Source organism: Oryx dammah, unplaced genomic scaffold (genome assembly GCF_014754425.2).
Source record: "Oryx dammah isolate SB20612 unplaced genomic scaffold, SCBI_Odam_1.1 HiC_scaffold_1, whole genome shotgun sequence".
Classification (NCBI taxonomy): domain Eukaryota; kingdom Metazoa; phylum Chordata; class Mammalia; order Artiodactyla; family Bovidae; genus Oryx; species Oryx dammah.
The window spans coordinates 81,664,640-81,682,716 of record NW_024070185.1 but is presented as its reverse complement, the minus strand read 5'-3'; the positions used below and the strand labels follow the sequence as shown (position 1 = coordinate 81,682,716).

At 43.7% G+C, this 18,077-nt stretch overlaps 1 protein-coding gene across 1 annotated transcript in view; it reads right to left on the bottom strand.

Annotated features, from left to right (window-relative positions):
* Positions 1–6,496: 6,496 nt before the first annotated feature.
* Positions 6,497–18,077, bottom strand: part of HABP4 (hyaluronan binding protein 4) — a 37,296-nt gene continuing 25,715 nt past the window's right edge. The window contains exons 6-8 of the mRNA XM_040245316.1: positions 13,559–13,730; positions 9,969–10,154; positions 6,497–7,737 (exon numbers count right to left, since the gene is read on the bottom strand). Of these exons, the coding sequence (XP_040101250.1) occupies positions 7,681–7,737; positions 9,969–10,154; positions 13,559–13,730 (415 nt within the window). The 3' untranslated portion in view covers positions 6,497–7,680. The remainder of the gene's footprint in view (positions 7,738–9,968; positions 10,155–13,558; positions 13,731–18,077) is intronic.

Here is an 18,077-nt window from a genome sequence, read left to right as displayed (position 1 = left end):
ATTCCTTGCAAACCTCCCCCCACCTGGCCCTCCTACTAAATGCCAGTAGTGTTCCCACCCATTGGGTAACCCGACCCACCTACCCACCCCCTGCCCCTCCCAATCCGCATGTTCAGCCACTTTCCGGAGGCAGTGCCGCCCCCGGTTGGGAACTGCTGATTAGGTTCAAACACAGCTTCACTGGGCAATGTCACGGAAACAGCAGTAGACTGCGAAGTGAATATTGTGCTCTCACCTTGTTTTACCCAAGCCCCAGCTGGCAGAGGAAGGGCACGAAGGAAAGGTTTCATTAATATAGGAGGCAGCAGGGGTTAACCCTGAGAACAAGGCTCATTCTCATGAAAGTGGGGGACTCGGACTTCAGGCCGGCCTTCCTGCCTGGCCCTGGCTTATCAGTGTAGCAGCCACAGGGAGTTTGCCCATCCTGTGTTCTCCATCCCTAAGCCTAGGCAGACCAGTGATTGGCACATCCTCGAGTAGCAGTTGAGTATTCATTCAGCTTTGGCAGCCAGGAGTGGGGACCGGGACATGATGACTGGCAGCCACCCTAGCTCACTCCTGCCTTTCAGAGTGTTTCTGTCTGGCCAACCCCATATTTGTCCACTTTTAAACAGAATGAAACTTGGGGTCTTTTCTCCAGCCAGCAAATTAAACCAGGCCCTGTAGTAGCCAGTAACCCCCTAACACAGGTTCTGGTCTGTCTTCCCACCTTTTCTAGTGATGGTTGGATGTCCCGGGCTGTGACCTTTCTAGACCGACTTTTAATCTGGCTCGGGATCCGCAGGGACTAGATCTCCAGAGGTCGCCCCTGGACAGCACAGCACTTACCATCGGAAATTTTCTCAAGATGCAATTTAAACCTGTTTCCTCAGGCCCAAACCTCAGCCTCGTAGCATAGGAGTTTTTGCCTCATTCTTCCCCTGGGTATTGAGATCTCAGCCCAAAGTCAGAGCTGGGACTTCCTGTAGGCTACCTGGATGACTGGATTGGAAGCAGGACCAGGCTGGCACCCCCTCTGGCAGTGGTGCAATTCCAAGTGGATAGCATTCTTTAAGCTTTCTTACATTAGACTCCTTGTGACTGTCTGACGGGAGCGGATTCCTCTGTCTCCCTGAAACACAAGATTTTGAAGACTTCGTAGACAAGCCCTCCCTGGCATCACTGGCTGAGCGTCATCCAGCTCCAGGGGTGCCGGTCACACAGATGCACTGGAGGGTGCCCCCTAGACGTGTGCCCTGAAGAAGCCTGTTCTCCAGTCATTCCAAGCCCTGTTCTGGGCCTTCAGGATCCTCGGTGAAAATCCCTGAAGGAGGTCTTTCCACGCTAGTCACAGGACCCTGGGTCTCCACTTTCTTGGCTGGGCCACCTGGCCTCTGCGTTTCTCCGGCTTCCTTTCTCCCAAGCATGCTACCCCGTTCACTGAACGTTTCTTTGGCTCCCCCGCTCACTTTCACTCTCACTTTCCCTTCTCACCAGAACACTCTCCTTCTGATCATTTTGCACGGCCAAGAATGTAGGACTTACCTCAGGCATATTGTTTTCCTCTCTGTTGCTCTAATGCTGCTCTCCTTTCTGAGCGGGTGGGTGAAGTGCCGACCAGAGCCACCGACACAGCTCTGCAGGTGGTTCATCCTGGGTTGTGTACACCCCGACTGGAGGTATCCTTGGTGCCTCTGGCAAGGTGGCTATTCTGGAGAAAATACTCTTCCTCTTTCTTGAGAACTCTCAGAAACCCCTGAGGGACTTATGTGTAAGTTCAGTTCAGTCGCTCAGTCATGTCTGACTCTTTGTGACCCCATGGACAGCAGCACGCCAGACCTCCCTGTCCTTCACCATCTCCGGGAGCCTGCTCAAACTCGTGTCCATCAAGTCGGTGATGCCAGCCAACCATCTCATCCTCTGTCGTCCCATTCTCCTTTTGCCTTCTATCTTTCCCACCATCAGGGTCTTTTCCAATGAGTTAGTTCTTCATATCAGGTGGCCAAAGTATTGGAACATCAGCTTCAGCACCAGTCCCTCCAATGAATACTCAAGACTGATTTCCTTTAGGATGAACTGGTTTGATCTCCTTGCTGTCCAAGGGATTCTCAAGAGTCTTCTCCAACACCATAGTTCAAAAGCATCAATTCTTTGACCCTCAGCCTTCTTTATGGTCCAACTCTCATATCCATACATAACTTCTGGAAAAAACCATAGCTTTGACTATACGGAGCTTTGTTGGCAAAGTAGTCTCTGCTTTTTAATATGCTATCTAAGTTTGTCATAGCTTTTCTTCCAAGGAGTCTTTTATTTTCGTGGCTGCAGTCACCATCTGCAGTGACTCTGGAGCCCAAGAAAATAAAGTCTGTCACTGTGTCCATTGTTTCCCCACCTATTTGCCATGAAGTGATGAGACCAGATGCCATGATCTTAGTTTTTTGAATGTTGAGTTTTAGCTAGCTTTCTCACTCTCCTCTTTCACTTTCATCAAGAGGCTCTTTAGTTCCTGTTCGCTTTTTGCCATAAGGGGGTGTCAGATGCATATCTGAGGTTACTGATATTTCTCCCTGCAATCTTAATTCCAGCTTGTGCTTCATCCAGCCCAGCATTTCTCATGATGTACTCTGCATATAAGTTAAATAAGCAGGGTGACAATATACAGCCTTGACGTACTCCTTTTCCTATTTGAAACCAGTCTGTTGTTCCATGTCTGGTTCTAACTATTGCTTCTTGACCTGCATACAGACTTCTCAGGAGGCAGGTCAGGTGGTCTGGTATTCCCATCTCTAAGAATTTTCCACAGTTTGTTGTGATCCACACAGTCAAAGGCTTTAGTGTATTCAATGAAGCAGATGTTTTTCTGGAATTCTCTTGCTTTTCCTATGATCCAGTGGATGTTGGCAGTTTGATCTCTGGTTCCCCTGCCTTCTGTAAATCCAGCTTTCATGTACTATTGAAGCCTGGCTTGGAGACTTTTGAGCATTACTTTGCTAGCATGTGAGATGAGTGCAATTGTGTGGTAGTTCCCTGGTGGTTCGGATGCTAAAGCGTCTGCCTACAATATGGGAGACCCAGGTTCAATCCCTGGGTCGGGAAGATCCCTTGGAGAAGGAAATGGCAACCCACTCCAGTACTCTTGCCTGGAAAATCCTGTGGATGGAGGAGCCTGGTAGGCTACAGTCCATGGATGGGGTCACACAAGGAGTTGGACACGACTGAGCGACTTCACTTTCACTTTGAACATTCTTTGGCATTGCCTTTCTTTGGGATTGGAATGAAAGCTGACCTTTTCCTATGTGTAAGTTGATGCCACTCTATTCTCATGACAGGTGTTCCCCAATGATGCTCCCAAGTCAGCCTTCTGAAATGGGGCCACATTTTTGCAAACAAGGCAGTTGGTGCTTTCCCCACACTATGGGGCCAGTTTCACCCGTGGTGAAGCTGTGATAGTTTAGAGAGCGTTTGTGGTTTGGTTGGGGAAAGTCCTACTGCCTTGGGTCCTGGGAAACCTATGGCCAAGGAAAAGGCTCTCCAGAGCAACAGGAGATGGGCAGAGGTAGCCTGGGCCAGCAGAGGCTCCTGGAGCGCTTCGGACTTTAGGCGTCATGAGGCCCCTAGGAGAGCCAAGCTTCTGCCCCTGTCTCCACCAGCACCTTGCCAGCAGCCCTGAACCTAGCCTCATGCCCTCCCAAGACTCGCCATCACCAGCTGTGCAGGAGACCTATTACAGCTTTCTACATGCGTGCTAAGTCGCTTCAGTCATGTCCCACCCTTTGCAACCCTGTGGGCTATAGCCCACCAGACTCCTCTGTCCATGGGATTCTCCAGGCAAGAATACTGGAGTGGGTTGCCATGCCCTCCTCCAGGGGATCTTCCCGACTCAGGGATCGAACCCATGTCTCTCACGTCTCCTGCACTGGCAGACGGGTTCTTCACCCCTAGCACCACCTGGGAAGCCCCAAAGCTTTCTAAGAGTACTTCAAATGTTTTAGGAGAATGTGTCACAGTGAGGCACTGCCATAGGCACCACCTCACCCCAGGGAGTAGCTAAACACAGAGCATACCCCATGTGGTCCTTTGGCTCCCACAGAGGCACAGGTATCTTCTGGCCTTTCCTGACCCTTTCTTCGCAGCTTTGCCCAAGGGACTAGGAACATTAACTGGAAATTTCAGGTGTGTGTAGAAAGAACACAGCTTGGGGGCCGAATCTTCTTTCTCCTTCATCCTTTCTCCTTTTCATCCCATTCTGCCCAAATACTAGCTAGGGAGCATGGAAGATGGATGTCTCTTCCTGTTCCCTGACAAGTGATGAGACAATTATAAGACAGCACACAGCAGTTACTCAAGAAATGCTCATTTCCTCAAGTTACCCAGGTTCTGCAACAAAGGTAGAGCGGGACCCTTCAGACTTAAAGGACATTCAGGTAAAGGGCAGAGCCTTATCGCTAAGGTTTGCCTCCTTGGGCAGTGCTTCCTTTAAGTGAGGATAGTACTCCTTAGTAGAGGGAGTACTCCTTAGAAGGAGGGCAGGCTGTGATTGGCAGGGTCACATGGACAGCCTCCTGGGAAAATAGGTTCCTTGACTTAGGTGGTGGTTACAATAAAGTTTTGTACTTTTGTGTTGTGTTTAACAATAAAGATTTCTTTTCAATAACTTGCTTTCTTCCTTTCCCACTCGCTTTACTACACAAATCCTAAGAGCCTCCACACCTGGGATATGTGGGCCACGTCACTGGCCGCCCAAGCACCTCACTTCAGGCCGGAGTCGGGAGGATGGGGAGGGGAGGCGCCAGGGCCCTGGAAGGTGTTCACAGAATGTGATCCGCACAGCCCTGTCTTCTCTGGGTGCTGAGGACAACAGCAGCCGAGAGAAAGGAAAGTGGGCACAATTTTTCCTCAAAGTGAACCTCTGCTTGTCCTGCTGGGCTCATGCTCTGGTCTCCCCGCCCTCTGCTGGCAGCGTGTCTCTCTCCTGGATAAGTTAGTAGGTGGCAGTCCTGTTTTCCCTTCAAAGGCTGACCTTTCCCAGCTTCTAAGACCTGGATCCTGCTCTTCCCTAGGACTTGCCAACACCACACATGGCGTGGTTTCAAAGGAGAAGCAATGCCATCATCCATGAAACGTCTATGTCCTGGGCTGGCATGGAGGAGCCAGGGAATCGAGGAGGACAGGGTCTCCGCTAGAACCCAGCACTAGAAAACGGGGTGCCTGCTACAGCTTTTGTGAGGGGCCAGGCTTGCATGAGATGAAAATGTCAACTGTTCATCAGTAACACTGGGCTAAAGATGTATTTTTCAAAGTAGCCTGGCTAGATGTTCAGACCATCCAGCACCAGGTTCCCGGCCAGCAGCAGCTTCTGCGGTGACTCTGCTTCTTCCTGGATGGTCACGTTTCCATCTGGTCAAAGCAGGGACCAAACCCTCATCCTGTCTGGGCTCACACCTCTCTATTGGTGAGGCTTTCCTCGCTGCAGGTCCTGGGACCAGCTCATCTCTAACTCCTGCTCTGGCAGCCTGAGCCCCTGCAGTGAGCTCCTGGGTCAGAAGACATAGGGCTGGCACACCTGCCTTGGGAATTCAAATATGCTTGACCTCCACTTTCTAAAAGGGTTTGTTAGACTCACAAGTTTTCTTAGATGGGGTTAATTTGCTTAATATTAAAGTTATCAGCCAGAAACGTGTCCCACTTCATGACAACATGTCTATATCAAATCACCTCAAAGGAGTTATGCAGGGGAACTCCTGTGGAAGGCCTTGCCTTGTGTACAGGTCCAAATTCAATCCTTCCTCCTGAGTTTCCCTATCTCACATTATGGATTCCTCCTGCCCTGTGCTGCTGCCCTGTCTCCTCTGGGGCTGGACTGTGGACAATCCTATGACAAAAGCCTGACATTCATCTGACTCACCCAATTGCTGAGAGGTAGTCCTGGTGAGCAAATGAAGACCTCTGCAGGCCCAGAAACCATCCCCTATCCCCTCACCAAACTTTCTGACCATGAAATCTGAGGCTGCTCCGTGGTACAGGAATTCTCAGTCTCTTTGGGAAGGATGTAGTGTTTGCACATACAACATGAAACCTAGCACAATGGGCTTTGCAAGTGTTATTCACGACACTGAAGGGAATAAGGGAATTTTGAAAGGGATCTCTGTTTTGCCAGTCTTCAAAGACAAGGCAAGGCAGAATGACTTAATGTGACAGCTCAAGCCTGCCGAGTAGTGACACTGCACCAGCTGACTGTCACGGCTGAACCTGACATTTACTCTCACAAGACTTCACTCAGATTAGGGTGCTCCCGTTCACTGTCTTTTTCTGGGGAGGGGGAATAAAATGACCTTAATCCTCAGATTAATAACAAGAATCCAAAAGTAGGCTGTCAACAACAGTGGCTTAATGTGACTAAGGGTTCAGCTCTGATTATTCAACAACATGTGAAATGATTCCACTGTGGTCTTTCCACATGTTCTTCCCTCTTGACCTGGGTGTCACCAAAAGGATTCAACTCTCTATACACAAAGTTAGGGAATACCAACCTTTATTTACACTTGGGTTCAAGTTCAGAACTGCCATCTTGGACAGTATAGCAAGGCAAAAAAAAGCACAAATCCTGAGACCAAGGTTCAGTTTCCAACATGAACATATCAACTGTGTAACAAGTTTGTGACTGTTGCCCAGTTTCTTCAGTAAAATGGGAAGAGTGTCACCCCAGCTTCCGGTGCTGTTAACAGCTGCCTCTGCCCCAGCCACCATCGCAGCACTACCCACAAGCAGCTAGCCGAACCTCCATGGGCCTCCCAGTCTCAGCCCTGCAGATTAGTGGGGCTAACCCTAACATGCTCCAAAGGCAAGAAAGAGGAACGCGAACTGGTGCAGGGCCGAGTGAGAAAAAACTGCATATGGGTGTTCAGTGTTATTTACAAGTCTTGCCCAATACAGTGTCAGACAGCCTTTGAACACAGGTGTTGAATTCTGACACTAGCTTTGAGGGCGAAAATCTGCAACACTCTTTTCCCTGGACCCCTTTTCATTTGATCGGTGGGTTAAATAACATGATTTTAAAGATCATATACTTAATATTCATCCTTAAAACCACCCAAACACTAAATATGCACATTTATACTAAGCATGTGTGTATGTGTGTGTTACATACACACAGAAACCACGAGGTAGTTTAAATCACCATGAAAAACCCCAGTACTTATAACTGTATTTTAATTTCTTGGTCTCTGAAAACTAGGCTGTGACTGCTTTAAATTAATAGCAGAGTTATATGTATTTCCTCTAATACTGAAGGACATAGCCTTCCGGTATCTATACAATTTACTAAGTAGTCTCAATAGATTCTATTTTACAACTTGCTTTACTCTCCATGCTTTTGTGGAGGATTCAATACAATCTCTATGTACAGGTTTTAAACATTATTTCTGAACTACATTTGGAATTCATTAAATAAAAAAATAATCACCATTATCTACCTTCCTGGGAAAGTGCCAGACTAACCCCCAGCCAGAACTGCTGCTCTTTAGGTGTCTGGAGAAATCCCTGTTCCCACAAACTACCCAGACCAAAAAGAGTACAAGTTCAAATTACATGGGAAAAAGCAACATCTATTGTTCTTAGAGTCTGACTCTCTTCCCCACAGCAAGAAAAGTCTCTTCATAGGTATGCCAGTGCTGTTTAAGTTGCCAGGGAATTTGGGCTGTCTCAAGCCAGAGCAGGGAAATCTTCAGGGTCATCCGGGTTTGGAGCAACATCTTGTATCTAAAAAAGAGAAGTTTTGAAACCAACTGTCAGTTTACCCATTCCCACTTGGGTGCAGAAGTGTGTGAAACACAGTACCTACTCTCTCAGTTCAGTTCAATTCAGTCGCTCAGTTGTGTCCAACTCTGCGACCCCATGAATCGCAGCACACCAGGCCTCCCTGTCCATCACCAACTTCCGGAGTTCACTCAGATTCACGTCCATCAAGTCAGTGATGCCATCCAGCCATCTCATCCTCTGTCGTCCCCTTCTCCTCCTACCCCCAATCCCTCCCAACATCAGGGAGGAGCTAACTGAGTAGGGGTAGGCCCAAACGTTGAGGGAGGGAGAGGCCCAGTGGGAAGAGAAGAGTGGCAGGGTCACTCCATGTGAGGCCCTGCTCTGAGCTGCAGCCAAGTTCTGCCCAGACCATGCAGAGGGGGGCAGAGAAGCATGCTTCTCCCTCTGACGCGCTCTGTCCCCACTGCAGAATGGCTGGCAGTGCCTGCCACCCTGCCTCCCCCATGCCCTGCCCCAGCCCTTGCTCCCACAAACCCTTACTGTGACCCTTTATTTGCACCTGGCATGCATGCGTGCTACGTCACTTCAGTTGTGTCTGACTCTTTGCAGCCCTACGGACTATACCCCAACAGGCTCCTTTGTCTATGGGCTTCTCCAGGCAAGAATACTAGAGTGGACTGTCATGCCTTCCTCCAGGGAATCTTCCCGACTCAGGGATCAAACCCGTGTCTCACGTATCCTGCATTGGCAGGTGGGTTCTTTACCACTAGCACCACCTGGACCCTTTAGCTCCTCCTTCATCCGATAAACATGACGGAATGTTTGCTACATGGAGATACAAGGATGATTAAAGACAGTCCTACCCTCAGGAGCTCACAGAGCTCCTGCAGGAGGAGCATACTGGTCACGTCAGTCACACACAGCCTGGGAATAGAGGCCCACAGTCGGGGCATCCAGTGCAACGTGGTGGCCATGCACACATTCCAGTTAAGTGATGTCTTCTAGAAGAGAAACTTCTCCTGGAGATAACCACAACAAATGAGCAAAAAGAACAGGATTCTGACACAATGCAGCTGTGAAGCTGGGTGGGGCCTGAGGGTGGTGCAGAGCTGGAAGAGCCCAGGTGGGTGGCAGGGTCCCTTGCACCAGATAGCCACACTGCACCACGGTGGCAGAGCTGCTATTGGAAAGGGGCAGGCGTGTATTTTCTATTTCCAGAATAGATCCTTTTTCCAAACTGGCCTCAAATTTACCCAGAAAAAACACCTGTATTCGTTCTTGCGCAAGTATAACAAGTTAGACTTCTCCCCGGGGTTGCTCCCTGGAATAAGGGAATCGGCAGCAAAAGGAATATTTCCAAGATCAGCCACAAAGATGGGGCTTCTTCATTCTCACAAGGACAGCATTGGTACCTCTGCTGGCTGCTGAACCTTGTGCCCGATTCCCACTAAACAGGTATTGGTATATTTGTTCATAAAACACTGATGAAGCATCTAGTACAGCTTATATTATACTAGGCACTGGGGAAACCAATCTGTCTTCTGGAGACAGCAGATGCTGACCAACAACTGTACCAGCAATAGTACAATTACAAATGCAGATGGTGCTTCAAAGAAAGGAAGGACTCTGACCTGGTCTGGAAGCCTCCTCTGATGAAGGGAGGTTAGAGGATCTGTCCTAGGTAAACAGGCAAAGGGGTAGGAGGAAGGCCAGTAGGCAGAAAGGCCCCCTGGAGTAAGGAACAAGGTTGTCTGTCCCAGAAGTAGGGCAGTGTCGGCTGAAGAGTGGCAAAGAATGGTTTGATGTGAAAAGGTTGCCTTGAAGCTGTTGGAAGGATTCTGTCTACTCTGAAAGCATCAGGGCACAGGGTTGCTTACACCCATAGTAAGCAACTGTCAGTTGATCTAATTCAATACCAAGCCTGGGGACCTCATCTGATGCACATGTGTGAATTTTTTTCTAGCTCTGAGTGTACAGTCATAGCAGACAGACTTCCCTGAAGACCCTGGAGGCCAGGGCTACACAATGGTCTGTATCCACCTGATGCCCATCACGCTGATGACCATTCCAAACACTCTAACATGAGGCCCACACTAGACGAGGAGAAAGAACGTCCTCTGTCTAGATCAGGCAGAACTTGATGATCCTCCAAAATCAAACTATGTAGGCCCAGGGCATCTTCATGCTCTCACCTCAGAAAACCATCCAGGATTTAGAATATACACACTTACCACCACTTCCGCTCTGGGTCCATAGTTTTCTGCCCTTCTGATCCTTCCCCGGCCTCCCCGCGTGCCACCTCTGGCTCCACGCCCGGGACGAGGGAGGTTACCAAAATTAATCTCCAGCTGGGATGTGATGTCATTGGCCGCTTTCCGGAAAACGTGGGCATCATCTTCATAGTCATCCTTTACCATCTGAAACACAGTTACAGCATCAAACACAGAACGTACACACGGCCGTCTCCATGGACACTCGCTGGGCTGAGCAGGGGAAGGTGCTGCTGCTGCTCTGCTTCCAGCTGCGTGGGTTTTGCACACTTGGCAGCCACACGTTCTCATACTGACAGGCCTTCCTTTTCTTTATCTAATTGGAGTGGCTGATTTACAGTGCTGGGGTAGTTTCTGCCGTAACAACAAAGTCAGTCCGCTACTGCTGTTGTTCAGTCACTAACTTGTGTCTGACTCCAACCCAATGAACTGTAGCCCACCGGGCTCCCCTGTCCTTGGGATTCTCCAGGCAAGAATACTGGAGTGGGTTGCCACGTCCTTCTCCAGGGGATCTTCCTGACCCAGGGATCAAACCTGTGTCTCCTGCACCGCAGGTGGATTCTTTACTGCTGAGCCCCCAGGAAAGCCCCAGTTGGCTATATAAATGCATAAATCCACTCTTTTAAGATTCTATCACCATACAGATTATCATAGAGTATTGAATAGAGTTCCCTAAACTATACAGTAGGTTCTCAATAGTTATCTACTTTATACACAGTAGTGTCATAGTCTTAATTCAAGCATTTTTGAACTTACTTCAAGTCAGACCAAATTTCTATCAGTTTAGTAGGCTAAGATGTAAGATTTAACATGACTAACAGAAATCCTATAAATGTTGCATATCTAAGTGTATTTTGCTGAGATTGAAAAGTTTTTGTTCCTGCCTTTTGTTTTGTTCACAAATGCTACTTTGATAAATAAGGAAAATTCACCTTCCTAGAAAAGAACTTGATGGAGAAACTGCTCTCAACATGGGTACTGACTGTACAAATACCATATGTCAAAAACTGGATGATTTACAGTAAATAATTTCGACTCAAAATATATGGAAAGAGTAACAACAGTATGATTATCTAAGGGTTGCTACCAAGGCTGAATAAAGAACTCAGGCTGCTTTTTAAAAACCGCCTTAGTTAAAATTCTTTGAGAATATACATTTTATTGTATGGGGCTTCCCTTGTAGTAGCTCAGTTGGTAAAGAATCTGCCTGCAATTCAGGAGAGCTGGGTTCAATTTCTGGGTTGGGAAAATCCCCTGGAGAAGGAAATGGCAACCTACTCCAGTATTCTTGCCAGGAGAATCCCATGGACAGGGGAACCTAGCAGGCTACAGTCCATGGGATCACAAGAGTCAGACATGAATCAAGAGGTCAAATTAGTTTTGTCTCTTGATAAAACTGTATTAATAAGCCTTCAAATTTGATTTGGTTTCAATTCCTAACAATGAATGAAACTTCTCACTTGTAAGTAAAATATAAACCTACAGAGAAATATAAACCTGCAGAAAATAGGCCAATGATTGTGGATGAGAATCTCTAAAGTGTTATATGGTTAAACATCCATTTGCTTGTCCAGCAAATGGAATCAAATTTCCCAGAGCACATATTTCCCTTTGGCCATATGTTTATTCCAGGCTTCGTGTTTAACATTTATTTGTGTCCTTAGGCAGATGTACTCTTGAAGCTAAAAAGATGAAGGAAAGAACAGTTCAGGAACACTTGCACTCTGGTAACAAGATAAACACACAAAAAATGTAAGAGGCAAAATAATAAACTCCTGCCTGATTTAGAAAACAATTGGCTGTCCAGGCACCTCAGCAGAGACACAGCTTCCCAGTAAGAAGGGACAGCTTGCAGTGGAAGTCGAGTGAGCAAATTGCCAGGCCAAAGTGCTTTAAGGGCCTGCTCTATTCATAGGCTACTGTTAGGTCTTAACTTTGGCAAGAACAGAGCTCCAAGGAAACAAGAGGTATTATTCTAGTGCTTTTGTTCTCTTTAGTGTATCCAGAACAAAGTAGTGACACCAAGATTTGGTTTCTGTCTCTTTAAGAACAATTCCTGGCTGAAATCATCAATGCTGTAAGGTTAATAAGTACCAAAGATGTATGCCTTACTGAGACCAAGCTCAATGACTCAGCTAACCCAGTTGCTTCAAAGATTCCAGGAGACCTCTCTCAGAAGCCAGGGAAGATGAATCTGGTGTGGATTAAGAAGAACAGCTTCTATTTTTACTTAACATGTCAGCTGCACATTTCAAATCCTCACAGCACAATTGTTTTAGGCAAAACTTTATTTACAAAAGAAGAAAGTGGATAGGGAAAGAAAAAACCCAACCCAACTAGCTGATAGACTTGTAAAAAGACCTCACAGAGCTTTCTGAGAGAATAAGGCTCTGGCCTCGTATGTGTACAAAAAGCCTTTTCTAGAGGAATAGCTCAAAACACAGACTCCTGGAATTTGGACTGATGGAAAGAGGAGGTAGGAAGGAATCCAGTATCATAAATGATCCCCTAGAGAAACTATTCATAAAAAGAATATAACTAACCAAAATGTAAATGGGAACACAGACAAATCTATACAGTATAAAACTCCTGATTTTCAAATGGAAAATCAAGGAATAACATCAAGCAGAGAGGAAGAGTGCTCACCACCATCATTGACACGGAGACAGGTATCAAGATAAATAGCTGTGACTGAATGATACTAACTCTAAATTTTAAAATTACAATGTGTCAGTGTACCCTCCCTTAAGTTTAGGGATGCAAATAGAATGTGATTAAATAACTCTCTGACCATCCTTATCAATATATGCTGTAAGATATTTTCAAAGCTGAAGCCGCCAACAAATAGGTGAACACAAACCATGTAAAATCAGATCTTAAGAATGAGTTAGCAGTCCCAAATGGATAGCTGGCCATGCTAGCAGTGCCTGTCCTGGGGGAGGGGCTTCAGGGGTCCTCTGGTGAATTTCTGCAGAGGGAGCAAAGCTACTGAATATCACAAGAAAGGATTCACCCAACTCTGACTGGTTTAAAGTGATCAACTAGCTTCAGTTAAACATGCTTATTAAGAATTAGAACTGTGAAAAATAACATTGAATCACTTTTCTGTACACCTGAAACTATAAAAATCCTGTAAATCAACTATACTTGAATTTAAAAAAAAGAATCATAACTGAAGCTAATCTAATCACGAAAATGCCTAGTAGTTATCCTATGAAATGGCATCATTCAGGGAAACATTCTGGATCTCTCTTTTGACACAAAATTGAAATGCAACTAAAACACACAGTGTAAGCACAGTCTTCACACAGTTCTGGAGTGAGCAGAAAATGTGCTCACTATAACTGCTTTGGATCAAGTATTAATGGGTCAATTTTTTTTTCATTTAATAAAAATATAGTAAAATTAGGCATGCATGGTTACTCTTAGGTTGAAACAGACACATCTGATTACTATAATGTTGAAACTAGAATGCCAGCTACTAATGTTCCATTTCATTTTCAATAAGGTAACAGTGAAGATTACCTCTAGATATAAAACATCATGCTTACATCATCTCTATACTTAGACTTGTGTATCACCACTGCTTTGGAAGGGACAGTAGACTCAGGTTTCCGGATGTTAAATTCAGGCTTTGGTCTGGTCTGTTCTTGAAGATTTTTCCACTCATCTAGGGTCATCTCTTGAACTTGAGTTTCTTCTTCTACCTCCAACTCAGGAACTCTATAAAGAAGTATAATCATAAATAATAATTTTTGATAGGTCTGAAATGTCTATTTTATGAAAGAGGAATTCATACCCATTAGTTTAATGTACTTTCACAGAACTCCATCTCAGATTTAAATAAGGTAAGAAAATCTTTGAACCATAAGCTTCCTTATTTTCATAATTTTATGCCATCACTCCCAATTGAAGATACTCCCAGTCTGTGTTCAAAGCAGTCTTTGAAAAATGGGAATATAACCATTCCAGTGACATTAATATTATTCTCACCACCAAGCATTCCCTTCCCATATGGCATTACATACAAAATGAGATAATTGTAGAAACAAATGGGAGAAGCTATTGAGACAAAACATATATAGAGAACCATGAACAGAGGTTATAAACAGTGAGTCACAATGCATTCTTTTGTAAATGTCCTCCTTAAATTCATGAATTCTTAAAAAAGACAGACAATGAAACAAAATTTAATGTCTAGAAATAAGCCCTCATATTTATGAACAATTAATTTTTTTGATCAGGGTGCCAAAGACCATTATTTTACACGTGGATATTAAGTTTTCCCAGCAACAGTTGTTGAAAAGTTATTTCTCCTTTGAATTAAGTTGAACTTCTACCTCATACCATAAGTATAGGAGCTAAAAGTATAAAACTCTTCGAAGAAAATATAGGCATAAACCTTGGATTAGGCAATGGCTTCCTAGATACAACACTGAAAGCATAAGAATCAAAAGAAAAAGTAGATAAACTGGACATCACCAAAACTGAAAACTTGCATGCTATAAAAGGACACCATCAAGAAAGTGAAAGGATAACTCACAGAATGGGAGAAAATATTTGCAAACCATTTATCTGATAAGGGACTTAGATCTAGAATACAAAAAGGATGCTTACAACTCAATATAAATAAATGACACAAATTTAAAAAGTGCAAATGTCAAAACAATGAATGTACACTTATTTTTGCACATTTCATAATATGTAAATTCTATATCAGTTTAGGTGGTAGGAATAGGTGTGTTTGCAAATTTTCACACATGAAATGTTGGAAAAATACTAATATGAAAATATATCCCAGCAACTTCCTTGGTGGTCCAGAGGATAAGGCTCCATGCTCCCTATGCAAGTGGCCTGGGGTTCAATCCCTGGTCAGGGAACTAGATCCCACATGTTGCAACTAAGAGTTCACATGCTGTGATGAAGATAAAAGATCTGGTGTACAGCAACTAAGACCCAGCGCAGTCAAGTAAATAAATATTTAAAATAAAGACATATCCCAAATATACACTGGCAAAAATATAAAAAGATATTAAATTTTGTAATCTCAAATACTGGAAATGACCCAAAATCATCTGGAGAAAATCTTAGTAGAAAAATTATAGACATCAAACATGAATACTAAGCAGCTAAAAAAGAATCAGAAATACATATATTGCTATGGGGCACCTCCTGGATATACTGATAAAACAGCAAGGTAGAATATATGTTTCCATTCACCTAAGGAATACAACATACAAATATATATATACAGATTTTTAAAATAAAATCATAATATACACCAAGGAAAGAACAGGGATATATGCTAACTGGAAAATATCATGTCTTAACAGATTGTACTTTGGAAACATGTAAATATTTTGTATAATTATAAAACAGATTTAAATTCAATATCTAAAATTTGGGAACAAGATTAATCAAATTAGCCTAATTGTTTATCACATTGGTGATCAAAAGCATCAGAAAAAAGCTATTTAAAGTGCCTTGAAATATAAATTTGATTTTTCATCTCTCTATATAACTTTTTAATAATCATGTTACTGAAGATAGTGTTGGTAATGTTATGAATATTTGTCGTGTGTGTAGCAAATGATAGTACAATGTTACTGACAACTGGGATTTTCGGCATGGAAGAAAAAGAAAAACAAATGTAAGAAAGTTTAGCTAAAATCTTATACTCCTACATTTCAAATGAAAATAATGAATAAGCTCATAATATATTTTATCTTAAAAATGTTTGTGTATATGTGTACCTTCTCAGCTCATCCACTTAAATGTACTAGAAACAGTTAAGAATCTATAGTAGTAAGTAACCCCAGTGCCTAGATTATGGTTTCTAAATACCATATTCTATCTTTTATTTTATGGAAGTACAGTTAATTTACAACAAACAGTAAAGTGATTCAGTTATATATAGTTATACATTCTTCTTCATATTCTTTTCCATTATGGTTTATCACAGGATATTGAATTCCATGCTATATAGTAAAACTTTGTTATTTATCCATTCTATGTAAAATAGTTTGTATCTAGTAATTCCAAATTCCATCCCATCTACTCTTTCCCAACACCCACTCCCCCTTGGCAACCACAAGTCTGTTCTCTATGTCTGTGAGTCTGCTTCTGTTTCATAGATAAGTTCACGGGTATCATATTTTAGATTCCACGTGTAAGTGATACCATACAATTCTAAATACCATATTCTATTAAAGGACTCTGGCTCCCCGGAAAAATGACTCAGTATAAGGCGTGAACTACAGATGATGAGTCATAAACATGTCTTGCCAGAGAGCAAGCAAGCTATCAAAGATTACTGAATGTGTGTCAAAAGCATCAAGGATCAACTTGAAGAGGCTCCCTTCAGTCAAAACATGGATCAGTTTAAGTACCAATAAGCATAAAATCTCAGTGGACTAGAACACATCAGATATGTTTAAATCTCTAAGTTCATAACAACATTTAAAAAAAGTCACTGGCACCTTAGACAGATATGAGGGAGCCAACTCATTCTGAAAATGAGTAACAGTGAAATATTTCTTTTATTATCCTTCATTTCCTTAACAAACTTACACCTCACTGTAATCAACTAGTTCTAGGTAAGTTTTCCTTTATAGATCATCCCAGCTACTTAAAATAAAAAAAGAATGATAGAATTAGACTATCACTAATTTGCAGGCCTAATAAATCAATGGATAAAGGAAATGATAAGCAGCAGCCTTTCATAAACTTTGCAACAATCTTACGAAAAAGTTGAGCCTGAATTTGATCAAACCTCTGCCTCCCACTATTAGTATTAAGAAAAAGTTTTTAAAATATGAATAACAGAGAAACATGTTCTACTACTCTATAATGTCATGCTGGATTTGGCTTGCACTAAATTTGTATGCAGGTCAGGAAGCAACAGTTAGAACTGGACATGGAACAACAGACCGGTTCCAAATAGGAAAAGGAGTACGTCAAGGCTGTATATTGTCACCCTGCTTATTTAACTTATATGCAGAGTACATCATGAGAAATGCTGGACTGGAAGAAGCACAAGCTGGAATCAAGATTGCCAGGAGAAATATGAATAACCTCAGATATGCAGATGACACCACCCTTATGGCAGAAAGTGAAGAAGAACTAAAGAGCTTCTTGATGAAAGTGAAAGAGGAAAGTGGAAAAAGTTGACTTAAAGCTCAACATTCAGAAAAGATCATGGCATCCAGTCCCATCACTTCATGGGAAATAGATGGGGAAACAGTGGAAACAGTGTCAGACTTTATTTTGGGGGGCTCCAAAATCACTGCAGATGGTGACTGCAGCCATGAAACTCAAAGATGCTTACTCCTTGGAAGGAAAGTTATGACCAACCTAGATAGCATATTCAAAAGCAGAGACATTACTTTGCCAACAAAGGTCCTTCTAGTCAAGGCTATGGTTTTTCCAGTGGTCATGTATGGATGTGAGAGTTGGACTATGAAGAAACCTGAGCGCTGAAGAATTGATGCTTTTGAACTGTGGTGTTGGAGAAGAGTCTTGAGAGTCCCTTGGACTGCAAGGAGATCCAACCAGTCCATTCCGAAGGAGATCAACCCTGGGATTTCTTTGGAAGGAATGATGCTAAAGCTGAAACTCCAGTACTTTGGCCACCTCATGCGAAGAGTTGACTCACTGGAAAAGACTCTGATGCTGGGAGGGATTGGGGGCAGGAGGAGAAGGGGACGACCGAGGAGGAGATGGCTGGATGGCATCACTGACTCTGTGGACGTGAGTTTGAGTGAACTCTGGGAGTTGGTGATGGACAGGGAGGCCTGGAGTGCTGCGATTCATGGGGTTGCAAAGAGTTGGACATGACTGAGCAACTGAACTGAACTGAACTGAAGTAATAACAGCCAATATTTTTTTCAGGAATTTTGTGATTTGGCTGTTAAATACAGTTGTTAAAAATTAACTTATAAAGAGAAGAACTACAATTCTGCAGCCTTCAAAATGAAAACCACAATCACAGAAAGTTAAACAAAAATTAAAAGGCAGAGAGTTATGTCCCAGATGAAGGAACAAGATAAAACCTCAGGAAAAAAAAAAAGC